Source organism: Chiloscyllium plagiosum, chromosome 3 (genome assembly GCF_004010195.1).
Source record: "Chiloscyllium plagiosum isolate BGI_BamShark_2017 chromosome 3, ASM401019v2, whole genome shotgun sequence".
Lineage (NCBI taxonomy): Eukaryota > Metazoa > Chordata > Chondrichthyes > Orectolobiformes > Hemiscylliidae > Chiloscyllium > Chiloscyllium plagiosum.
Window position 1 is genome coordinate 134,863,083 of NC_057712.1, and position 26,128 is coordinate 134,889,210.

The 26,128-nt window shown below is 43.6% G+C and overlaps 1 protein-coding gene across 1 annotated transcript in view; it reads right to left on the bottom strand.

The window, feature by feature from the left end:
- Positions 1–22,468, bottom strand: part of LOC122540190 (dynein axonemal heavy chain 6-like) — a 472,579-nt gene extending 450,111 nt beyond the window's left edge. The window contains exons 1-2 of the mRNA XM_043675544.1: positions 22,458–22,468; positions 22,131–22,285 (exon numbers count right to left, since the gene is read on the bottom strand). Coding sequence (XP_043531479.1) covers positions 22,131–22,285; positions 22,458–22,468 — 166 coding nt within the window. The remainder of the gene's footprint in view (positions 1–22,130; positions 22,286–22,457) is intronic.
- Between the last annotated feature and the right edge of the window lie 3,660 nt (positions 22,469–26,128).

A 26,128-nucleotide genomic window follows, 5' to 3' on the forward strand; every position in this document is an offset into this window, starting at 1 on the left:
GCTAATGATTTGATTATTTTTCATTGTTCTTGGCAGTACATGGGAGGGCTGCAAAACATTAACTTGATCCTTTAGCCATGGGACCTTTTAATTTGATCTACAGCGTACTGCTTCTGGTGCTTAGCATGCACGTAGCCCTCTGTTGTCATTCACCAATTTGAAAGTGTTCTTCTAAGATTCTGCTGATGTTTCTCTATAATCAGCCCTGCATCCACTCAGTAATGCAGCACCATACAAAGTACTGAAGCTGAGTGAAAAAGGGCAGGATTAGTTGAAGAGTAATTGATAGAATATGTGGCATTACTTCCAGCTTACATAAGAGAACCCGAGAAAATAAGTCACCAACACTATAAAATGCACTGTTCCAGTGACACCTGTTTTTCCTCCAACTATCCAGAATTTTTAAAATTTAATCAATGGTTTATAATATACCACAGACAATTGGAAATCAAATAAGCAAAAGATTTGTCCATCAAAAATGTTCTTTCTCATCCAATAAGCAGCAGGCTTGCTGCACTGCAGGGAAATCTTAAATGGCCATGAAATAGCTGAAGTGTGGTGTATGTTTAATTGATTTCAAGGAACCATCTGGTCTGGCAACAGGGGAAACGTCTGTCATTTATCATTTTGTCTTTAGACAAAGGCACAGCATCAGAAAGCAGCATTTTCAGATAACTAACTGAATTACTAAAAACAATCAAATATTCACAAGTAAATGTCAGCCAACTCTTTGTCAGGCAAGCATCTTAAGAAGTTGCATTATTTCAGTTGCTTACATCATTGATCTCCTTCAATAAAACATTTTTTTCTCAAACAGTTCCAGATCCTTCCTTACAACACATCACACTCAGTCCATGTAATTATCAACTTCTCAGTAGACTATCCAACACAAAGACTAACACATGGTCATGAATTTCATTTACTGTTCTCTCAGAATCTTACTATGTACCATCATCCTCACTTAGACTTAGAGTCTCTCCAAAAGTAGCTCATGGAATCCACATTTCCAAGAAGAATGGAAAGTCAGTTCTGTGTTTCCTTGTACGCGTCTTTTTGGTTTTATGCTTTTTAAAATTGTAGACTGAAATAAGAAAGTGCTGTTTTCAAACCCAGGGGTTTCCAAGAATGTTGCATTTTGAAGGTGAGGAATTTGATAACTGCTGTGAATTCTCTGTAGCTGTGGATTTCAGCAGTGTGCTGATGATCTGGAACCAAGCAATTGGTTACAAATGAAGCAGATTGGTTTGTAGACTGGGGAACAGTTATTAATGAGAAAGGTCCTCTAACTGCCAACAACAAGGTGATTAGGTGTCAGGAACCTGGACAGCTTGTTCGCAGGACAGAGAGACACTTGTCAGACCAGAAAGGAAAGCCAGCAGGCTGCAGCAGCCAAAACATTCTCTCTCAGTTCTCTGAAGTGAGCATTTCCAAGATGGTGGTAGACTAGGGTTCCGGTGCTTGGACCCATGTGCTCCAACTGCATTCCTTTTCCTTTTTTTTCTCCTTTGTTGTGTTATGGACTAAGCCAGATGACTCAAACATTCTTAAGCAGGCAGCTCAGACCATAGCTTTGCAATTTGTTTCGCTAAGTGTACAGTGAAAATTACCCAGATTAAGTTAGCTAGATTGACTACTAGATTTTAAAACAGACAAAATCTCATTCACAAAATTATGCAATGAACTACAAAGAACAGAATAAAGAACCCATACAGAACTCAGCCTATCCAGCTAGACTTAATTATGCTGTTCCGAATATACACAACAGTCCCAATAAGCAAACTCCCTTTAAAACCCAATATAAATGGAACACATGCTTACAGGTTGAAGTTGAAGGGCAAAAAAAGAGACAGAGTTTCCACACAGCTCCCTGTTGAACGTCTCCCCAGTTGAAGACTGAACTAAAACTGCTCAGCTCAACTAGAGAGCTGACCACTCCCCTTTCTTTATACAGGTCACTTCTAAAACATGACCACTTTGGCCTGAAGTCTCATCTGTTTACACATAAACAAAAGGCCTCTCAAAATCCTTTCAGCTCTGTACCAAACCAGACTGATTGGAGACCAGCCGGTCAAGGATAGGGTCTCCTTGAGCTAAGGAACAGCTTTCTAAAAAAAACTAGACAAGCTTTGTGACACTTGTTTTTTTCACTTGATATTGAATGCCTTTTACTACCATTGAAGGTGGTGATAATCCAAGTGTGGAGCTTGTGGTAGCAGTGAGTGGGCTCAGTGTGGAGCTCATGGTAGCAGTGAGTGGGCCAGTGTGGAGCTCGTGGTAGCAGTGAGTGGGCCCAGTGTGGAGCTCATGGTAGCAGAGAGTGGGCCCAGTGTGAAGCTCATGGTAGCAGTGAGCGGGCTCAGTGTGGAGCTCATGGTAGCAGTGAGTGGGCCCAGTGTGGAGCTCATGGTAGCAGTGAGTGGGCTCAGTGTGGAGCTCATGGTAGCAGAGAGTGGGCCCAGTGTGGAGCTCATGGTAGCAGTGAGTGGGCTCAGTGTGGAGCTCATGGTAGCAGTGAGTGGGCTCAGTGTGGAGCTCATGGTAGCAGAGAGTGGGCTCAGTGTGAAGCTCATGGTAGCAGTGAGTGGGCCCAGTGTGGAGATCATGGTAGCAGAGAGTGGGCTCAGTGTGAAGCTCATGGTGCAGTGATGGGCCCAGTGTGGAGCTCATGGTAGCAGAGAGTGGGCTCAGTATGGAGCTCATGGTAGCAGTGAGCGGGCTCAGTGTGGAGCTCATGGTAGCAGTGAGTGGGCCAATTGTGGAGCTCATGGTAGCAGTGAGTGGGCCCAGTGTGGAGCTCATGGTAGCAGAGAGTGGGCTCTGTGTGGAGCTCATGGTAGCAGAGAGTGGGCTCAGTGTGGAGCTCATGGTAGCAGTGACTGGGCTCAGTGTGAAGCTCATGGTAGCAGAGAGTGGGCCCAGTGTGAAGCTCATGTTAGCAGTGAGTGGGCCCAGTGTGAAGCTCATGGTAGCAGTGAGTGGGCCCAGTGTGGAGCTCATGGTAGCAGAGAGTGGGCCCAGTGTGGAGCTCGTGGTAGCAGTGAGCGGGCTCAGTGTGGAGCTCATGGTAGCAGTGAGTGGGCTCAGTGTGAAGCTCATGGTAGCAGAGAGTGGGCTCAGTGTGAAGCTCATGGTAGCAGTGAGTGGGCCCAGTGTGAAGCTCATGGTAGCAGTGAATAGGCTCAGTATGGAGCTCATGGTAGCAGAGTGGGCCCAGTTCAGTGTCCATGGTGGCGGTGAGCTGGCATTGGAATTACTGGCTGTAACCTCGGTGTATGCAACATTGGTGATCGAGGCCAAGCAGCGAAAGAAGGTGCTTAAGGATTGGCGACTCCATCACTGGTTGAGTCCAGTACTGGTGGCAGCAAAGCGGTCGTGAAAGGGCATCACAGCAACATCGATGTGGTGGACCTAATGGCTGGCCGTTGCAAGCATCTGTGAGGCGGTGGCGGAGGAGAATCTGCCCAGCAGTGAAAGATGGTGCCTGAAGAGTGGTTATTGGGTCCAATATTGATAGCAACGAGGTCATGGAGGAGGGATGGAGGCACATGCACCATTGATGATGAGTTGGCTCAGGATTGATGGACTCTCTTTAAGCTATAGCTTACTTTCTTTATTCTTAAAACTATTCAAAATGGTGCCAATCATGGCAATAGCAGAAAAGCTTTTCACTGTATTTTACTGTTTACCTCACCATAAAATACACATGACAATAAAATCATTCGTTCACTTTATACCTGAAGAAACCAAGCTTATCTTTCCTTCAAAAGTTGCTGCAAGTTGAATTGAATAAGTCAGAGATCTTTTATAAGTGTAACAGCGACCCTGCGCCTTTTGCAAACCAATAGAAGCATTCATAAAAAGGAAAGCCAAGGAAAAACCTTCAGATCAACAAGAAACAATCCAACAAATATCAGGGATAATAACTACAAAACTGTTTTCCCCTCTTTATGTTTGTATGTCTATGTGTGTGAAAACAGGATTTTTTAGGTAGTTTAGAATTTTAACTTACAAAAGTAATTTCATTATTTGATAGAATATAATTACCTGTAATAAATAGCGATTGTTATTATTGACAAATTTCCTTGAATTTTTTGAAAATATGACCAGTTGAGTGGACAAGGGTGAATCAGAAAATGTGTATCTGGACTTCCAAAATGTTTTTGACCAGGTTCCGCATGAGATATTAGTAAGGGAAATTAAAGCTCATGATTTCGGAGGTAATTTATTGACATAGATAGAGAACTGGATGGCAGTCAGGAAGCAGAGAATTGGAATACATAGGTGCTTTTCAGAGTGGCAGGCAGTGATGAGTGGGCTACCGCAGTGCTGGGACCCCAACTGTTCACAATATACACTAATGATTTGGATGAAGGAATTGAATGCAATATCTCCACATTTACAGATGACACTAAGCTAGGTGGCAGTGTGTGCTGTGAGGATGATGCTAAGAGGGTACAGGGTGACTTGGACAGGCTGGCTGAGTACGTAAATACTCAGCAAATGCAATCCAATGTGGCTAAATGTGAGGTTAACCACTTTGGTCACAAAAACAGGAAGGCAGATTATTATCTGAATGGTGGCAGTTTAAGAAGAGGTGAGGTGTAACGAGACTTGGGTATCATGGTGGAACAGTCGCTGAGGCTTGGCATGTTGGTGCAGCAGACGATGAGGAAAGCTAATGACATGATGGCCTTCATAGCAAGAGGATTTGAGTATTGGAGTAAGGATGTCTTACCACAGACATACAGGACCTTGATAAGGCCATACCTTGAGTGTTGTGTGTAGTTTTGGACTCTTAGTCTGAGGAAGGACATTTTTGCCACTGAGGGAGTCCAGCAAAGGTTCTCCAGACTGATTCCCGGGATGGCAGGGCTGACATATGAGGAAAGACTGGGTCGACTAGGTTTGTATTCACTGGAATTTCATAAAATAAGGAGGGAGATCTCATAGAAACATATAAAATCCTGGTGAGACTGGACAGGCTAGATGTAGGAAGAATCTTCCCAATATTGCGAAGTCTAGAACTAGAGGTCACAGTCTAAGAGTAAGGGCCATGATGTGGAGGTGCCTGTGTTGGACTGGAGTGGACAAAGTTAAAAATCAGACAACACCAAGTTATAGTCCAACAGGTTTATTTAGAATTACAAGCTTTCGGAGTACAGCTCCTTCTGAAGGAACTACCTGACAAAGGCTTGTACTGTTGGACTACAATCTGGTGTTGTATGATTTTTAACTAAGAATAAGGAGTAAGCCATTCAGGACTGAGATGAGGAAAAGTTGTGAACGTGTGGAATTCTCTCCCACAGAAACCTGTTTGGGGCCAGTTCATTAGATATATTCAGGAGGGAGATGGACATAGCCCTTGAGGTTAAAGGGATCTGGGGGTACTTAGAGAATGCGGGAATAGGATACTGAGATTACATGATCAGCCGTGATCATATTGAGTGATGGTACAGGCTCAAAGGGCCGAATGGCCTGCTCTGCACCTATTTTCTATGTTTCTATGTTTCTATTACATACAGAAACCTGGTCCATGCTTTCTATCAACCTGGGACTGAAACTCGGGTAGTTTAGGGATTTTTCCATAATTTCTTTCAAATATTTTAACTTCTCTGGAATGATTCCAGAAAAGATGGGGCTTGATTTCCAGTGTGCTATCTCACAGAATTATGAGAGTGTCAAATAGATGAATTTCAGAACTATGACACCAAATCCCTCTCTACCAGATGGCAGGAGTACAATTTGGTAGGGCAGCACATACGGATCTCCTCAATCATCCTGAAAATGTACTTCACACAGAATTGACAGCATGGCATGATCTGCAGTTGTCACACTGTGAGCTCCCAAGACATAAATTTGAGACTTGGGTCACATAGTACTAAAGTACTGAAAAATTGAATGAATTCTTATTGCAGCTCCTGGTATTTACATACACAGCCTATAATTGCAGGTGATTGCACGTCTGGGCTCAAGCTAAGCAATTCAGGTGTATTATAGCACTCTTTGTTCAGCATGCCACAGTGAACCAGGTCAGGTGTCAGATCTCTCAGTGGGAGAGCATTTCGGTGACAGTGATCACAACTTCCTGACCTTTACTATACTCATGGAGAAGGATAGGAGCAGATGTTATGGGAAAGTATTTAACTGGGGGAGGGGGAGTTACAATGCTATTAGGCATGATTTGGAGATGCCGATGTTGGACTGGGATGTACAAAATTAAAAATCACACAACGCCAGGTTATAGTCCAACAGCTTTAATTGGAAGCACACTAGCTTTTGGAGTGACAATCACCTAATGAAGGAGCGTTGCTCCGAAAGCTAGTGTGCTTCCAATTAAACCTGTTGGACGATTACCTGATGTTTTGTGATTTTTAACTTTGCTATTAGGCAGGAATTGTGGAGCATAAATTGGGAACAGATGTTCTCAGGGAAATGCATGACAGAAATCTGGAGATTATTTAGGGAGCACTTGCTGATAGTGCTGGACAGATTTGCCCCACTGAGGCAAGGAAGGGATAGTAGGGTGAAAGAACCTTGGATGACAAGAGATGTAGAACATCTAGTCAAGAGGAAGAAGGAAGCTTACTTAAGGTTGAGGAAGCAAGGATCAGACAGGGCTCTACAGGGTTACAAGGTAGCCAGGAAGGAACTGAAGAATGGATTTAGGAGAGCTAGAAGAGGCATGAAAAAGCTTTAGCAAGTAGGATTAAGGAAAACCCCAAACCCAAGAGTTGTGAACCCAACAGTAGCCAGTGGCTGGCTCTGCTGTACAGATGGGCAGGGAAAAGAGTAGAAGGGCTATAGTCATAGGGGGCTTAATTGTAGATAGACAGTTATGTGGTCAAAACAAGACTCCCAAATGGTATGTTGCCTACCAAGTGCACAGGTCAGGGATGTCTCAGATCGGCTGTAGAACATTCTGAAGGGGGAGGGCGTACAGCAAGCTGTCATGGTGCATAGAGGCACCAATGATTTAGGTAAAAAACAGGATGAGGTCCTACAAGAAGAATTTAGTGAGTTAAGAGCCAAGTTAAAAAGTAGGACCTCAGAGGTAGTAATTTCAGCACTTGCTACCAGTGCCATGTGCCAGTCAGAGTAGACATGAAAGAATTGGCAGGATGAATGCGTGGTTCGAGAGAAGTGCAGGAGGGAGGGTTTCAGAGCTTTGGGACATTGGACCCGGTTCTGGGGGAGGTGGGACTATTACAAATGGGACGGTCTACACCTGAGCCGGACTGGAACCAATGTTCTTGGGAGTGCTTTTGCTAACGCTATTGGGGAGGGTTTAAACTAATATGGCAGGGGGATGGGAACCAAATGAGGAGGTTAGTGGACAGTAAGGAGGTAGTAAGTAAAGCCCGTAAGGAACTAGTTCATGAAGTCAGCGTGAGTAATGGGAAGAGAAGGCAGGGAGCAGATGATGAACACGAAGGGACTGGTGGTCTGAGGTGCATTTGTTTTAACGTGAAAAGTGTAGTAAGTAAGACAGATGAACTTAGAGCTTGGATTAATACCTGGGAGCATGATGTCATTGCTATTACTGAGACTTGGCTGAAGGAAGGGCATGATTGGCAAATAAATATCCCAAAATATAGATGCTTCAGGCGGTACAGAGAGGGAGGTGAAAGGGTTGGATGACTTGCATTACTGGTCAGACAGAATATCACAGCTATGCTGAAGGAGGGCACTATGGAGGACTTGAGTAGTGTGGTAATATGGGCAGAGCTCAAAAATAGGCAGGATGCAGTAACAATGTTGGGGCAGTACTACAGGCCGCCCATCAGCAAGTGTCAGATAGAGATACAAATATGAAAACAGATTTTGGAAAGATGGAGGAGCAACACTGCAGTGGTAATAGGAGATTTTAATTTTCCAACATTGGCTGGAATTCACTGAGCCTTAGAGGTCTAGATGGAGCATAATGTGTAAGGAGCATCCAGGAGGGTTTTATAGAGCAGTATGTAAATAGTCCAACACGGGAAGGGGCCATACTGGACCTGGTATTAGTGAATGAGCCCAGCCAGGCGGTTGAAGTCTCAGGATGGGATTACTTTGGGAATAGTGATCACAGTTCCGTAAGTTTTAGAATACTCGTGGACAAAGACGAGAGTGGTTCTAAAGGAAGAGTACTAAACTGCGGTAAGGCCAAATATAGCAACATTCAGCAGGAGCTGGGAAATGTGGATTGGGAGCAGCTGTTTGAAGGTAAGTCCACATTTGATATGTGGGAGGCTTTTAAAGAGAGGTTGATTCAAGTGCAGGACAGACATATCCTGTGAAAACGAGGAATAGAAATGGATAGATTAGGGAACCATGGATGACAGATGAAATTGTGAGATGAGCTAAGAGGAAAAAGAAAGTATACATAAGGTTTAGGTGACTGAAAACAGATGAAGATTTGGAAGAATATCGGGAAAGTAGGACCAATCTGAAACGAGGAATTAAGAGGGCCAAAAGAGGTCATGAAATATGTTTAGCAAACAGGATTAATGAAAATTCCAAAGCCTTTTATTCATATAAGGTACAAGAGGGTAACTAGAGAAAGGGTTGGCCCGCTCAGGGACAAAGGAGGAAAGTTATACGTGGAGTCAAAGAAAATGGGTGATATTCTTAATGAACATTTTGGATTGGTATTCACCGAGGAGAGGGATTTTGGGGTTAGGGATAGCTGTTTGATTACTCTAGATCAAGTCGGCATAAAGAGAGAGAGAGAGACTTTTTTACTTACTTACAGTGTGGAAACAGGCCCTTCGGCCCAACAAGTCCACACCGACCCACAACTCACCCAGACCCCTACATTTACCCCTTCACCTAACACTGTGGGCAATTTAGCATGGCCAATTCACCTCACCTGCACATTTTTGGACTGTGGGAGAAAACCAAGCACCCAGAGGAAACCCACAGAGACACAGGGGGAATGTACAAACTCCACACAGTCACCTGAGGTGGGAATTGAACCCGGGTCTCTGGTGCTGTGAGGCAGCAGTGCTAACCACTGAGCCACCGTGCTGTGAGGAAATGTTCACTATCCTAAAAGGAATTAAGGTGGACAGGTCCAGATGAGATCTATTCCAGGTTACTGAGGGAAGCGAGAGAGGAAATAGCTGGGGCCTTAATAGATATCTTTGCAGCATTTTTAAACATACGTGAGGTCCTGGAGGACTGAAGAATTGCTCATGTTGTCCCCTTCTTTAAGAAGGGTACAGGGATAATCCAGGTAAGTACAGATCGGTGAGCCTGACGTCAGTGGTAGGGAAGCTGCTGGAGAAGATACTGAGGGATAGGATCTATTCCCATTTGGAAGAAAATGGCCTTATCAGTGATAGGTAACATGGTTTTGGGCAGAGAAGGTCATGTCTTACCAACTTAATAGAATTCTTTGAGGAAGTGACAAATGAGGAAGTGATGGATGACAGGAGGGCTGTGGATGTATTACACATGGACTTGAGTAAGGCATTTGCTAAGGTTCCCCACTATAGGCTGATGGAGAAGGTGAAGTCGCATGGGGTCCAGGGTGTAATAGCTAGATGGATAGACAACTGGTTGGGCAGCAGGAGACAGAGAGTAGTAGTGGAAGGGAGCTTCTCAAAGTAGAGACCTTAGACCAGTGGTATCCCACAGGGATCCGTGCTGGGACCACTGTTGTTTGTGATATACGTAAATGATTTGGAGGTAGACATAGGTGGTCTGATTAGCAAGTTTGCAGGTGACACTAAGATTGGTGGAGTAGCAGACAGTGAAGGGATCTGTAACAGAGAATACGACAGAATATAGATAGCTTGGAGAGTTGGGTGGAGAAATGGCAGATGGAGTTCAATCCAGGCAAATGCAAGATGATGCATTTTGGCAGATCCAATTCAACAGCAAACTGTACAGTAAATGGAAAAGCCCTGGGGAAAACTGATGTACAGAGAGATCTGGGTGTTCAGGTCCATTGTACCCTGAAGATGGGCAACGCAGGTCAATAGAGTGAACAAGAAGGTATATGGCATGCTTTCTTTCATTTAATGGTGTACTGAATACAAGAGTTTGCAGGTGATGCGACAGTTGTATGGGACTTTGGTTCAGCCATACTTGGAATACTGCGTACAGTTCTGGTCGCCATATTACCAAAAGGATGTGGATGCTTTGGAGAGGGTCGAGAGGAGGTTCACTAGGATATTGCCTGGTTTGGAGGGCGCTAGCTATGAAGAGAGATTGAGTAGATTAGGATTATTTTCATTAGAAAGCGGAACAGTTCTGGTCGCCATATTACCAAAAGGATGTGGATGCTTTGGAGAGGGTCGAGAGGAGGTTCACTAGGATATTGCCTGGTATGGAGGACGCTAGCTATGAAGAGAGATTGAGGGGTGACCTAATTGAGGTCTATAAAATCATGAGAGGTATAAACAGGGTGGATAGCAAGAAGCTTTTTCCCAGAGTGGGGGAACTCAATTACTAGGGGTCGCAAATTCTAAGTGAGAGGGAAGAAGTTTAGGGGAGATATGTGTGGAAAGTTCTTTAGCCAGAGGATGGTGGGTGCCTGGAATACGTTGCCAGCAGAGGTGGTAAAGGCGGGCATGATAGCGTCATTTAAGATGAATGTAGACAGATACATGAATGGGTAGGGAATGGAGGGATACAGATCCTTAGAAAGTAGGTGACAGGTTTAGATAGAGGATTGGGATCAGCACAGGCTTCGAGGGGCAAAGGACCTGTTCTTTGTTCTAAGGTGTTCTACACTTAAGTGAGGAACATAAGGATGGCCAGAGTGAGGATAGGCTGGTCAGGGATAGTGGAGGAAACTTGCGCCTGTTGTTGGAGGAAGTAGGGGAGGTCCTTAATGAATATTTTTCTTCAGTATTCACTCCTGAGAGGGACCTTGTCGTTTGTGAGGGCAGAGTGAAATAGATGGATACACTGGAACAGGTTGATGTTAAGAAGGAAAAGGTGCTGAAGATCTTGAAAAACGTGAGGGTAGATAAGTTCCCTGGACCAGACAGAATATCCCTTAAATTATTACAGGAAGCAAGGGAAGAGACTTCTGCGCCTTTGGCAATGATTTTTGCATCCTCAGTGTCCACTGGAATAGTGCCGGACGATTGGAAGGTGGCAAACGTTATTCCCTTGCTCAAGAAAGGAAATAGAGATAACCCTGAGAATTATAGACAGTAGGTCTTACGTCTGTGGTGGGAAATGTATTGGAGAGGATTCTAAGAGACAGGATTTAGGATTACTTGGAAAGCCATTGTTTGATTAGAGTTAGTCAGCATGCTTTTGTGAGGAGCAGGTCATGCTGCACAAACCTTATTGAATTATTTGAGGATGTAACAAAACACGTTGATAGAATATAGAACATAGAAGAATACAGCGCAGTACAGGCCCTTTGGCCCTCGATGTTGCGCCGATCCAAGCCCACCTAACCTACACTAGCCCACTATCTTCCATATGCCTATCCAATGCCCGTTGAAATGCCCATAAAGTGGGAGAATGCACCACTGCTAGTGGCAGGGCATTCCATGAACTCACGACTCGCTGAGTAAAGAATCTACCCCTAACATCTGTCCTATACCTACCCCCTCTTAATTTAAAGCTATGCCCCCTTGTAATAGCTGACTCCATATGTGGAAAAGGGTTCTCATGGTCAACCCTATCTAAATCCCTAATCATCTTGTACACCTCTATTAAGTCACCCCTAAACCTTCTTTTCTCCAATGAAAGCAGCCCCAAGTGCCTCAGCCTTTCCTCATACGATCTTCCTACCATACCAGGCAACATCCTGGTAAACCTCCTCTGCACCTGTTCCAGTGCCTCCACATCCTTCCTATAGTATGGCGACCAAAACTGCACACAATACTCCAGATGCGGCCGCACCAGAGTCTTATACAACTGCAACATGATGAAGGTAGAGCAGTGGATGTGGTGTATATGGATTTTAGCAAGGTGTTTGATAAGGTTCCCCGTGGAAGGCTAATTCAGAAAGTGAGGAGGCATGGTATACTGGCTGTCTGGATACAGAATTGGCTGACCCATAGAAGGTGGTAGTAGATGGACAGTATTCAGCCTAGAGCTCGGTGACCAGTGGTGATCCACAGGGATTTGTTCTGGGACCTCTGCTCTTTGTGACTTTTATAAATGACTTGGATGAGCAAGTGGAAGGGTGGGTTAGTAAGTTTGCCAATGATACAGTGGTTGGTGGAGTGGTGGATCGTATGGAGGGCTGTTGTAGGTTGCAACCAGACATTGACATGGTGCAGAGCTGGACTGATTGTTCCACATTCCTTGTCACCCAAGTTTCTTTCACCCTACCATCACTTCCTTGCCTCAGTGGGACAAATCTGTCCAGCACTATCAGCAACTGCTCCCTAAACAATCTCCACATTTCTGTTGTGCATTTCCCTGAGAACATCTGTTCCTAATTTAGGCACCCCAGTTCCTGCCAAATAGCATTGTAATTCTCCCTCCCCCAATTAAATACTTTTCCGTACCATCTGCTCTGATCCCTCCCCATAAGTATAGTAAAGGTCAGGGTGTTGTGATCACTGTCACCAAAATGCTCTCCCACCAAGAGATCTGACACGTGGCATGGTTCGTTGCCAAACACCAAATTCAATATGGCCTCCCTCTAGTTAGCCTATCTACATATTAAGTCAGGAACCAACCCTGGACACACCTGACAAACACTGCTCCATCCAAACCATTTTAACGAAGTACATTCCGAACAATATAAGGAAGTTAAAGTCACCCATGACGACAAACCTGTTACTTCTGCATCTTTCCAAAATCTGCCTCCCCAATCTGCTCCTCTGTGTCTTTGTTGCAACTGGGGGTCTGTGGAAAACTCCCAGTAAACTGACTGCCCCTTTCCTGTTTCTGACTTTCACCCAAGCCCTCCTCGATGACCTTCTTTCCTACAGCTGTGATACTATCCCTAAGTAGCAATGCCACTCCACGCTTTCTTTTACCTCCCCACCATTCCTTTTGAAACCTCTAAACCCTGGAACATCCATCAAACATTCCTGCCCCTATGATATCTATGTCTCCATAATGGCCACAATATCATAATTCCAAGCACTGATCCATGCTCTGAGTTTGTCTCCCTTAATCTTAATATTTATGGTATTAAAATAGACACCCTTCAATCCATCACACTGACTGCAACTTTGCCCAGTCAAGTGCCTATCCCTCCTCACAGACTCTCTGCATGCAATATCTCGCTGTTCGTTCCCACTCCAACGTCTCATCCATAGTTCAGGTTCCCACCCCCCTGCCAATCTAGTTTAAACTCTCCCAAAGAGCTCTAGCAAACCTCCTGACCAGTATATTGGTGCCCCTTCAGTGCAAGTGCAACACGTCCTCCTTATACAGGTCCCATCATCCCCAGCAGGTTTCCCAATGATCCACATACCTGAAGCCCTCCCACCTACACCAGCCCGGCAGCCACCTGTTTATCTGCACTCGCTCTCTTTTCCTAGCCTCATTAGTCCCTGGCACCAGTAGCAATCCTGAGATTGCTACTCTGCTCGTCCTGCCTTCTAGCTTCCAAGCTAACTTCCTATATTCTCTTGTCAGGTCCTCCTCCCTTTTCCTATCTATGTCATTGGTACCAAAATGTACCATGACTTCTGACTGCTCTTCCTCCAGGATCCTGTAGATTCTGGGGAATCCAAGATGGCTGCGATCTGATACGTCTGCTGTGCTCGGGGTCTGCATCAAAACCCAAGTAAGATGAGTTTTCAGCACCCCACCCCGGTAGTCAATTATAAGAAACGTCTGTTAAAATAACATATAAAGTACCTAGAACCTTTTAAATTTGCATCCTTACGATCTGGGAATAAGATGAAGTTTAATAAAGGAAAGGGAGCCAAAGGATCGCAGCAAACAGGGCACTCCCTTATAGTGCAGGAAGCACCCACGGCCACAGTCCTGACTCTCGCAGCACCTTTCAACCTGTTGGAGCAGCAGAATCTAGTCTCAGTTTGTTAAACTGCAAGAGAGAATCGACTCAGCATTGAAACTGATCTCTGCCATGCTGTAAAAGCATGAGCAGGAGATCCAAGCATTGGATCGACGCGTCAAGCTGGTCGAACAAAGGAATGGCGGCGGAGAGCATGGCGGAGAATTCGGAGGTGCTGATCCGAACACTGGAAGATCTGGTTCGGGCCCTGTTGGATCAGGTCGACAAACTCGAGAATTGAGGTCAGAGGAAGACCTTACAAATTGTTGGGCTCCTGGAGCGTGAGGAAGGTGAGAACCTGGTTACCTTCCTGGAATAGTGGCTCCCACAGCACCTGGGGCTGGAGGTCGAGTTGAGCCGGGTGTGTATGGAGCAGGCCCACTGGATCGCGATGTGCCCCCGCCTAGTCCTAGTGGGACTCCAGGATTATAAAGAGAAGCAGCTGATAATGGAAGCCTCTAGAAGACTGGGAAGAGATTCACAGGCCCTGGTGTACAAGGATTGAAAATTGTTTTCTCAAGACTTCTCTGGGGCCATAATCACGGAAAGGAAATCCTTTGATGACGTCAAGAAGAAATTGAGAGACTTGAATGTCCAATACTCTGTGGTACCCGGCAGTACTGCGCTTTAGTCGTGGAGGGTCTATTTATAATTTTGACTCGGCAGAAAAAGCAAGTAACTTTTTGGACTGTCTGAAATAAATGATCTGGGTCAGGCAAAATAAACAAAGACAATAATGGACAATGGTGACAGGTGGAAGATGAATGGGGTCAATGTATGGAGGGGACGGGGTGGGCGCCATTGTTAACTCCCATGTGTAAATAATAAGTTTTCTTTGTCTTGGTATTGCTTGGGTCTGGGGCACGGCCTTTGCTGGAAGGAACCAGGATGGTTGTAAGGTTTAGGATGAATGGCCCCTATGGGCAAGGAGGGAAATCTCCGGCCATTCGTTATTTATATGTTTGCTTGGTTAAGTATAGTGGTTAGTGTTTTTTTTAGTCCTAGTAATATTTGTAAGGATAGGTTTTAGATCTTTTTTTCACTCGGCGCACCATGAATAAGTTTCTTCCTCTTGGGGGACCGCAGGCTGCTATGTGCAGTCATGGCTAGTGGTTCATTTAGATGGTGCACCTGGAATATAAAAGGTGCCATTCTCCGAATAAAAGGAAGAAGTGCTCTCAAACCTTAGAAAGGAAAGGGTTGACATCGCTGTGCTGCAGGAAATACACTTAACTAACAGGGAACATTTGAAGTTGCAGCAGGAAGGATTTGGTAGGGTATTCTTCTCCTCTTTCAACTCCAAGAGTAGAGCAGTGGCGATACTAGTACAAAGGAAACTCCCATTCCAGATAGTAGAACAAATCAAGGATGAATATGGGCGGTTCATCATTCTCAAAGCCTTAATACGCGAGGAAGAGTATGGCATCCTGAACATCTTTTGTCCCCTGGCGCACACCCTTAAATTCTTAATTGACACAGTCTCTAAATTAATGGCTCTTGGTGTGCGCCATATGATCATAGGAGGAGACTTTAACGTCTCATGGACCCCGAGGTGGACAGGATGCCAAGGGGTCTCTTGGGTATCTCCCTGCAATCTAAACAGTCAATGGATTTGTGTGGGGAGTTTGAGCTGGTGGATGTGTGGAGATGTCTCTATCCTATTGGTAGGGATTTTACTTTCTACTCCAACCCGCACAAGTGCCTCACGAGAATTAATATGTTCTTTGCCCGATTGGTCTGTTTGGATTTGGCATTATCTTGCAGGATTGGGAACATTGCTATTTTGGACCATTCAGCAGTGTACTTGGATGTCAAGATTAAGGGTAATGGAATAGACATGCAACACTGGTGCATGGATCTGTTTCTTTTGAAAGACTGGAAATTTATGGAGTACCTCAAAAGGGAGTTTGAGGCATTTTGGGACATAATTCGGGTACAGCCAGTAATCCGTCAGTGCTTTGGGAGACTACCAAGGCGTACTTAAGGGGTCTGATTATCTTATATTCAGCAACCAGGGAAAGGCAGAGAAGAGAGCAGCAACAGATGCTCCGGGCCGGCCAAAAGCAGCTGAGTCAGCATATTATGACAGACCATCTCCTGTGGTGAAGCTGCAAACAGTCACAACTCTCCGGGCTGCTCTGAATTCAGTGCTTACATGGGCAGCGAAGAGAGAGGTCTCCCTTGCAAAGCAAAAGTTATTTGAATACGGGGATAAGCCAGGTAGATATCTGGCTTGTCTGGCTCGGAAGAAAAATGCTCCGCAATCCACGAGTCGAAAAAGATTAATGCCATATTTCAGAAATTTTAAGTGGAATTATACCAGTCAGAGTGCTGTGAGGATGAGGTGGCAAGAATGGAATCCTTATTTGAGAGCATGGACCTCCCCAGTATAACCGAAGAGCAAATCTCCCTTTTAGATGCACCCTTAACAACACAGGAGGTACAGGAGGCGGTAAGACAGTTCCAAAGCACCTGGCCCAGAGAGGTTCCTCAGTGAGTTCTACAAGGTATTCATAAACATGTTGGCTGATCCAATCCTGAGAATGTATAATCACTCATATAACCAGGACCACCTTCCATCCTCTCTTCGGAAGGCCAATATCTCCCTCATTTTAAAGAAAGGAAAAGACTCTGAGGACTGTGCCTCATATAGACCTACCTCATTGCTGAATATAGATTTTAAAATCCTGTCAAAGATGCTGGTCCTGACATTGGAAAAGGTGTTGCCCACTATTTTTATCCAGGGCTGTAGCTCTTCCAATAACATTAGGAGGGTGTTGAATATAGTGCAGATATGCCAGCAGAGGTTAATTCCAGGTTTGGTGGTCTCCTTGGGTATGAAAAAGGCATTTGATCAGGTAGAGTGGGCGTATCTTTTTGGTGTCCTAGAATAAGGTGGTCTTGGGGGTCTTTTGCTAGGCAGTGCTATATCGGGGCCTCAAGCCGGTGATTCTTACAAATGGTGTTAAATCGGATAATTTTAGCATTGGGAGAGGCAGCCGACAAGGGTTTCCCTCGCCTTGACGCATTATTTACCTTAGTAATTGAACTGTTGGCAGAGGCCATTTGGAAGAACCCTGAAATAGTGGCGCCAAAGGTAGGAATGTGAGAGCACAAAATTACTCTCTACACTGATGATGTCTTTGTTTTTGGCTAATCCGGTAAAGTTCGTACCCCAGCTAATACAAAAAATTAAATTATTCGGCATCTTCTCAGGATATAGAATAAACTTTACAAAGTTGAAAGCTATAACCCTGGTGGGCTTGGTGGGAGTGCCTGACCTGGAGGATGGAACACAGTTTCCTTTTCGATGGCCGCAAAAAAGGTTTCTTTTCTGTGGGTATTTTTATTAACCCCATTTTCCATCAGCTATACAGAGCTAATTTTGTGCAATTGTTTGATAGGATAAAGCAGGATCTACAGCAGTGGGAAGGGTTACCAATATCATGGTTAGGCTGAATAGCCTTGATAAAAATGAAGGCTACTATATCCGATGAGAATGCTCCCGTTGTTGCTGCCCAGATAGGTGCTGCGGAAATTAAATGGCTGGTTGGGTCCTTCATCTGGTGTCACAGATGGCCTCTCATTATATTTACTAAGTTGCAGCTCCCACAGGGTATAGCGGGGTGGATCTCCCAGATCTAAAGCAATATCACATAGGTGCCCTATTGTCATGTGTGCGTAATTGGGTGCACAAGGATGCGAGGTTGATATGGCTTGACCTCGAGGCTTCTCAGGTAAGGTGTTCCCTCGTTAATTTATTGTTTATGGATAGGATGATATCCTTGGCTGAGCATTGTAAAAGCCCGATTATCTTAAGTACGGTCATAGTGTGGAGAATAATGCGTCAAGGTGAGGGAAATTCACACAAGACCTCACCATTCACCCCTGTAGATGGAGCCCCAGGATTTAGATCAGGGTCAATGGACTCTAGCTTTTAGGCATGGGAGGTCAAGGGAGGCTCCTCAATTGGGAGATTTATTTGAGGGAGATGTCTGGTGTCTTTTAACGAATTGAGTCACAAATATGCGCTACCTGGTAGAGAGCTCTTCCGTTATTTCCAGATTAGGGACCACATTTTTGGCTCAACCCTACAAGTCTGATATAGAGAGAAGAGTGCTCCAGTGTGCGGGCAATCTCTCAGTCAGCACCCTATACCATTTACAGAGGGATTTGGAAAGGAGAATTTAAGAATGAATGAAATTAGATGTTACCATCTGTTTAAAAGTCTGTAAACTTGTGTTTTGTGAAAATAGTTTGAGTTTATTCCATTTTGTCTTTATTACTTTGACTTAATAAATACTGTTTTATTGATAAAACCAAGTTCAGCAATATTGCATTCTTGTATCTCAGTGAGACATCACTTTGTTAAAACCAAACAAAACAAACTTTGACCTATCAATCAGACTTAATTCTGGCATTTGACTTGTCCAGTAATAACATCAACTGAGACATAACATGTGCCTCTTTTTGTTTTTCCATTCATGAGAATGTGAGTATAGCTGCCTTCTTGAACCACTACAGTCCATCTAACGTAGGTATACACACAATGCTGTTAGAAAGGAGCTTTACGATTTTATTCCAGTAGCAATGAAGGAACAGAAATATCCCAAGTTAGGATGGTGTGTGATTCAGAGAAGGACCTGCAGGTGTTGGCCATGCATTTACTACCCTTATTCTTCTTGAGACGGAGTTCACAGGTACTGAGTGCTGCTGGAGGGCATCTTGTACTGCTGCTGCCACTGTGCAATGATGTGAGAAGGAATGAATGTTTAGGGAGATACATGGACTGCCAATTAAACATTGTTTTGTCCTGGATGGAGTTGGGTTTCTTGAGTGTGTTTAGAGCTACACTCATCCAATCCAATTCCACTCATTCCATCACAGTCCTGATTGTGACTTATAAATGGAGACAGGAGGTGAGTTATCCACCACAGAATTCCGAGCTCTGACTTGGTCCAGCTAAATCTTTGGTCATTGGTAACTTCTCTACAGGATGATGCCCGTTAGAATTCAGAAATGTAATGTCACTGAATGTTGTGGGGAGATGTTTAGAATCTCTCTTGTTGGAATTTGTCATTACCAGTTCCCTTTATTTCATGGGATATGGGTTCTACTGACAAGGACAGCAGTTGTAACACATGTGATTTGCCCTTGACTTGAGTAGCTTGCTGGGCAATTCAGAGCAGTCACATTGCTAAACGTTTGGAGTCACAATGAGGCAGACTACAGGTTTCTTTCTCAAAAAGCATTTCATGAACTAAGTGAATTTTTACACAATAGTTACATTGTCTGACTTTCAATTCCAGATTTATTAAGTGATTTTAAATTCCAGTTTTGAACCTGGTTCCCAGAACACTAGTCAGTGAACAAGTAATCCAAAATTTCAGAGTAATTATTCTGAGGATCTGGGTTTAAATCCCCCCATGTCAGATGGGGAACCTTAAATTCAGTCAAATTCTAGAATGAAAAAACTAGCCTAATGGCAACCGTGTAATCACTGTCAATTGTGATAAAAACCCATCTGATTTACTAATGTTCTTCAGGGATGGAAATCTCACTCTTTCCTGGTCTGACCTATATGTTACTCCAGACTCATGTAACTCCATGTCAATGAAGCTGACTTTTATCTATCCCCTGGAGAAATAGCAATGGGCAACAAATATTGGCCTCGCCAGCGACACCCACATCTAAAGGACAGATAAAAAAAATCAAGATCACACCCTATCACTGTTAAAAAATGGCCCATCATCCTATCCTTAGCTCTTCTTAGTCCTATGAACTCTGTTTACCAATTAAAATGTCCTTACCAGTGAGAATAGTTTATCCATATTAATGAAAGTTAATTGTGATTTTAATATCTCTACATTTTTTGTGAACTTTCTCTGTTCTAAAGGGAAAAACACTATTTTCAAGTCTTTTTACAGAATTGAGGCCCTCCAGCTCTTGTACTACACTAGTAAATCTTTCCATAGGATGATGGGCACCTTCTCTAAGGCATTTCTCTGAAGTGTGGTGTCTAGAGGTGTGGGAGTGGCATGGTGGCTCAGTCATTAGCACTGCTGTTTCACAATGCCAAGGAACCAGGTTTGATTCCACCCTTGGGTGACTGTCTATGTGAAGTTTACACATTGCTCCTGTGTCTGCATGGGTTGACTCTGGGTGCTCTGCCTTCTTTTCGCAGTCCAAAGATATGCAGGTTAGGTCGATTGGCTATGCTAAATTATGAGAAAGTGAGGTCTGCAGATGCTGGAGACTTGAAGAAGGAGACCACATCCCAGAGCCCTTCATCAGGAAACTTGGCACTGACCCTTATAGAAAGCTGACCAAGTGTCTCCAGCAGAAATATTAGTACAATTCGATCATAAGATAGAGGAGACAGGGGACGAACCATCTACAACACAAATTCCCAGCTCAGCCAACAGAACCACAACAACAAGCACCCGAGCTACAAATCTTCTCACAAACTTTGAATAGAGGAGCAGCCCATCAAGTCTGTGCTACTATTCGATCATGACTGACATGTTTCTCAAATCCATTTTCCTGACTTCTCCCCATAATCCTTGATTCCTGATGAAGGGCTCCAGCCCAAAACGTTGATTCTCCTGCTCCTCAGATGCTGCCTGACCGGCTATGATTTTCCAGCAACACACTCTCGACTATGCTTATTATTTATCCTTAGTGTTTAGGGATGTGCAGGGTAGTTAGATTAGCCATATGGTTACAGAGTTAAGGGTGGATGCTCTTCAGAGGGTCGGTGTGGACTCGATGGGCTAAATGGCCTGTTTCCACAGTGAAGGGATTCGAGAACTGGACACAATACTCCACTGGCCTATTCGGCAATTTATAAATGTCTAAGATAACCTGCTCACCCTTATGCTCTATGCCTTTATCAATAAAGTTAAGAATCACATGTTTTAACAACCTTCAACAATGTGTGCATACAATCCCTTGCTCTCTCTAATCCTGTTCCCTTTAAAATTGAACTATTCATTTTACATCTGTTCTCCTCAATCTTTCCATCAAAATTAATTACTTCACAGTTATCTACATTAAATGTCATTAGCCATGTATGAGAGAATGCTGTGTTGGAATTGTCATGGTTATGTCAGTTCGTCCCCAAATACCGAGTTCCTTGTCTCAGCTGGATTGTCATGTGGAGGTACAATCTGAATTCAACGGAGTCAGAACTCCTATAGTCTGACAGTTATTTTAGGAACTGGATGAGGGCTACCCTCAGTACAGAAGCTGTTGGCACTTTCAACTTTAGAAGCAGCATGGGAAACATCTTCAGCATTCCTGGCAGACACAGGCTGGCTGTCCCCATTATGGTGACTAAGGACAGAACCTCCACCTCAATGGATAGCTCAGAGTTCCATTGATAGGAAAGGAACTCCCTGAACTGTGAAATCCAAATATCAAAAAGTCAATTCAACAGATGCAGGCACTGACCCTTATAGAAAGCTGACCAAGTGGATCTCCAGCAGAAATATTAGTACAGTAAGATCATAAGTTATAGGAGCAGAATTAGGCCACTCAGCCCATCGAGTCTGTTCTGCCATTCGATCATGGCTGATATGTTTCTCAAACCCATTTTCCTGACTTTTCCCCATAACCCTTGATCCCCTTACCATTCATGAACCTATCTATCTATGTCTTAAGTACACTCAATGATTTGGCTTCCACAACTTTCTGCGGCAATGAGTTCCACAGATTCACCAGCCTCTGGCTGAAGAAATTCCTCCTCCTCTCAGATCTAAACATTGCCTCTTCACTCTGAGGCTATGCCCTCAGGTCCTAATTTTTCCTACTAGTGGAAACATCTTCTCCACATCCACTCTATCCAGGACTCTCAGTATTTTATAGGTTAAAATGGCATCCAAACTCATCCTTCTAAACTCCATCGAATACTGACCCAGAGATTTCAAGCACTCCTCATATTGACAAGCCTTTCATCCCCGGATCATTCTTGTAAACCTTCTCTGGACCCTCTCCAAGACCAGCACATCCAACAATTGACACAAGGACAGCTCGACGTGCTCTGCTCTACATCAGGGAAAGATGTTCAACAATCCAAATATTTAGAAATGAAGGCAAAATTCCTGAAAGTACTGCACTAGTGATTTGTCTTATCCAAAATGTATAACACACTTGCTGTTTTATACAGAAGGAAACTTGTAAATTAAGTGGTTACCTTTGTCATCAGTGTACTGTTCCACATGTTCATGCACTTTGTCTTGAGACTGAAGCTCAGATTCCAGATTTTGTTTGGTGTCAGAAACAGAGTCCAGGTGTTGTTCTACCTGCTCTGAGGGATGTAGTTCCTGTATTCCTTTTAGTGGTTTAAGCCTACACAGGGAAATGGATAGGAGAAAAATGTGCTTATAAATACTATACTTGCATTAAAATAATCCTACGAATAAAGCAGAGCAAACATGTTTCCAAGTTGCTTAACTTACACTAATTTTTAGTGAGAAATCTTCACTTGCTCTTTATGAAATCAAAAGATTGTTTCAGATACCAAGACCACATACTTCCATCAAAGCTAAAGCAACAAATCAAGGGACAGTTCTGATTTTTAATATGGTGTGGATTCCACTTAAATAGAATCAGTTTAATCAGAAGATTGTGAGCAGTTTTGGTCCCCTTATCTGAGGAAGGACATTTTTGCTATTGAGGGAGCATAGCAAAGGTCAACCACATTGATTCCTCAGATGGCAGGTCTGATATATGAGAAGAGATTGAGTTGGTTGGGATTATGTTCACTAGAGTTTAGAAGAATGAGAGTAGAATATCATAGAAACCTGTAACTATCTAATAGGACTAGACAGGTTAGATCCAGGAAGGATGCTCCTGATGGTAGGAAGTCCAGAACCAGGGGTCATAGTTTAAGGATAAGGATAAACCTTTTAGGACTCACAGTGGTGAGCCTGTGGAATTCACTACCAAACAATCTTGTGGCTAAAGGGAGTAAGGCATATGGTGTGTGTGTGTGTGTGTGTGTGTGTGTGGGGGGGGGGGGGGTGGAAGCAGGATGAGGGTACTGAGCTCGATGATCAGCCACAATCATATTGAATGGCTGAGCTGGCTTGAGGGGTCAAAAGGCCTACTCCTACTCATGTCTTCTATGTTTCTCTATGTTTCCATGTTTGGAAACATAGAACCAAAGATATGATACAGCCCAGAAGGAGGTCATCCAGCTCTCTTGTCCATACTGACCCAAAGACACACAGATGTCCTTTCTAATGCTATCTTTCTGCACACAACCAATCCAACTTAACCACCAACTCATGCAGTGAATTCTAGACACCCACTACCCTTTGCATAGAAAAGAAGTTCCTCATGTCCCCTCTAATTCATCTGTCAGTTAGCTTGAATCAATGATCCCAGGTTTTTTAACTCTCTGCCAAGGGAAACAGGTTTCTCCAGTCTACCATATCACTACCAATCACCATTTTGTATACCTTGATTATATCACCACTCAGCCTTCTCTATTTCAAGGAAAACAACCCCAACCTCTCCAATTTCTCCTTGTACCCACAATCCTCCAGCCCTGGCAACATTCTAGTCAATATTCTCTGCACTCTCTCCAGAGCAATTATGTCCTTCCTGTAATGTGGTAATCAGAACTGCACACAATACTCCAGTGCGGCCTCACTAATGTATCAGTGTATCCCTACTATTGTATTCTATACCTCTGCCAATGAAGGAGAACATTCCATAGCCTTCTTTACAAATATATCTACCTGTACTGTTACCTGTGCACATACACACCAAGAGCTCTCACTTCATTCACCCCTCTCCGTATATTCCCATTCATTGTGTATTCCTTTTCCTGTCTGACCTCCCTTAACGCATTACCTCACACTTATCAGAGTGGAACTCCATCTGCCACTTTCCAGCCCACTCCACCAACCTGTCTATGCCATTTTGGAGCTTACAGCTATCCTCTGCACTATCCGCTGCTTGGACAATCATCTGCAAATTTTCCAAATGTCCCCCCATGTTCAAGTCCAAACTGTTAATGTCCTAAGGCCGAATGCTCTGAAACACCTTTCTATTGGGAAGAACAGCCATCGGTCATTCCCTTTTGTTTCCTGTTACAAAGACAATTTTGGATCTAATTTGACACATTACCCTGTATCCCATGAGCTTTTACTTTTTTGACCAATCTATCATGTGGGATCTTGTCAAATGTCTTAATAAATCCATGTAGAAAACATCCACTGCACTAACCTCAACAGTCCTGTCTGTCACTTCCTCAAAGAATTCAATCAAATTGGCAAGTCGCTTAAGAGAAGATGCTGGGTTACTGAGGCCTTGCTTCTTTGGTGAGAGGAGAGGTCCCAGAAGACTGGAGAATAGCCAAAAATAATTCTTTGTTTAAGGAGGGCAACAGGGACAATCAAGGAAATTACAGTCCACAGAGTCTTACGTTGGTGGTAGGGAAATTATTGGAGAAGATTTTTAGGGATAGGATTTACTCACATTTGGAAAGGTCTGGACTTATTAGTGATGGGCAGTATGGCTTTGTGCAAGAAAGGTTGTGTCTCACAAACTTGACTGAGTTTTTTGAGAAAGTGACAAAGAGGATTAATGAGGGCAGGGTGGTAGATGTTGACTATATGGACTTTATCAAGGTTTTGACAAGGTCCTCCATGGCCGGCTAATACAAAAGATTATGTCATATGGGACCAGGGTGAGCTGCTAAGATAGATACAGAACTGGCTTAGTCACAGAAAACAGAGAGTAAAATGGAGTGGTATTTTTCTGACAAGAGATGTGTGGCCAGTGATGTTCTGCAGAAATCAGTGCTGGGACCCCTTGAGTTTATAGTATACACAAATAATTCGGAGGGGAATGTAGATGGCCTGATTAATAAGTTGGCAGCTGACACGGATTGAGGGAACTGTGGATGGTGAGGAGGATTGCCAAAGGATTCAGCAGGATAAAGGCAGGCTGGAGATTTGGGTGGAGAAATGGCAGATGGGGTTTAATGCATAGTGATGTATTTTGGAAGATCTAATGCAGGAGGGAAGTATACAATAAATGGCAGAACACTTAGTAGCATCAACATACAATGGGATCTCAACATATAGGTCCACAGTTCCCTGAAAGTGCCAACACAAGTGGATAAGATGGTCAAAAAGGTATATAACATACATTGCCTTCATCGGTCAGGGCATAGACTATAAAGATTGGCAAGTCATGTTGCAGCTGTACAGAACTTTAATTGGGCCACATTTGGAATATTGTGTACAGTTCTGGTTGCCACATTACAAGAAGGATGTGGAGACAATACAGATATGGTTTACCAGGATGTTGCCTGGTTTGGAGGGTATTATCCATAAGGAGAGATTGGACAAACCTGGTTTGTTTTCTCTTGAACTTCAATGGATGAAGGGTGACCTGATAGAAATTTTCAAAATTACGAGAAGTGTGGATAGAATGGATAATCAGAGTCTTTTTTTTCCCCTGGGTAGAACTATCAATTACTAGGGGACATTGGTTTAAAGTAATAGGCGTTAAGTTTAAAGAAGATGTGAGAGGCAAGTTCTTATGATCCTAAAATTGTACACACACAGATACAAATGAAATAACACTGGTTTTCTGGGTGGATGGGGGAAAAAAAGGCAGACAACAGTTCAATGGCACCAGTTTGCAGGATTCTCTAAAATGATCCTTTTGTTTGCAAGCAATTTCTGCCATTCAATCTCCTTTTTTCAGATTCCTTTCACTTCTTCACAGGAGCCAGAGGACAGTTAGTACACTAACTACAAAGTCTTACAGTTTCTGGATAAAGAAGACCACTTTCACATCTAAAAGCTGTTCAGCCACCCAGGAATTAATCAGAGAGTTGTCATCAGATTGATGACCTTTAGCATCTATGCCTGGTCAAAACTGCATAATTTATCAGTTCCTTGTTCCTGACAATATCTCACTCTGTACACATCCCTGGTGTTGTGCCACTGACAAACAAGCTCCCCCAACGCTTGAACACAGAAACAGTGTAAGCTCCGCACACAATAAGATTCAGTAACTTTCTTTTCGGTGTGCTTTTCCACAGTCATTTGGTTTTAAACCAATCCTTTTTTCCATTTTGGTCCACAATCAAAATTAAATACATAAACTGACATTGTTTTTACATGCCTCCACCAGCAATGATTCCTACTTTTTAACATCCACATGAAC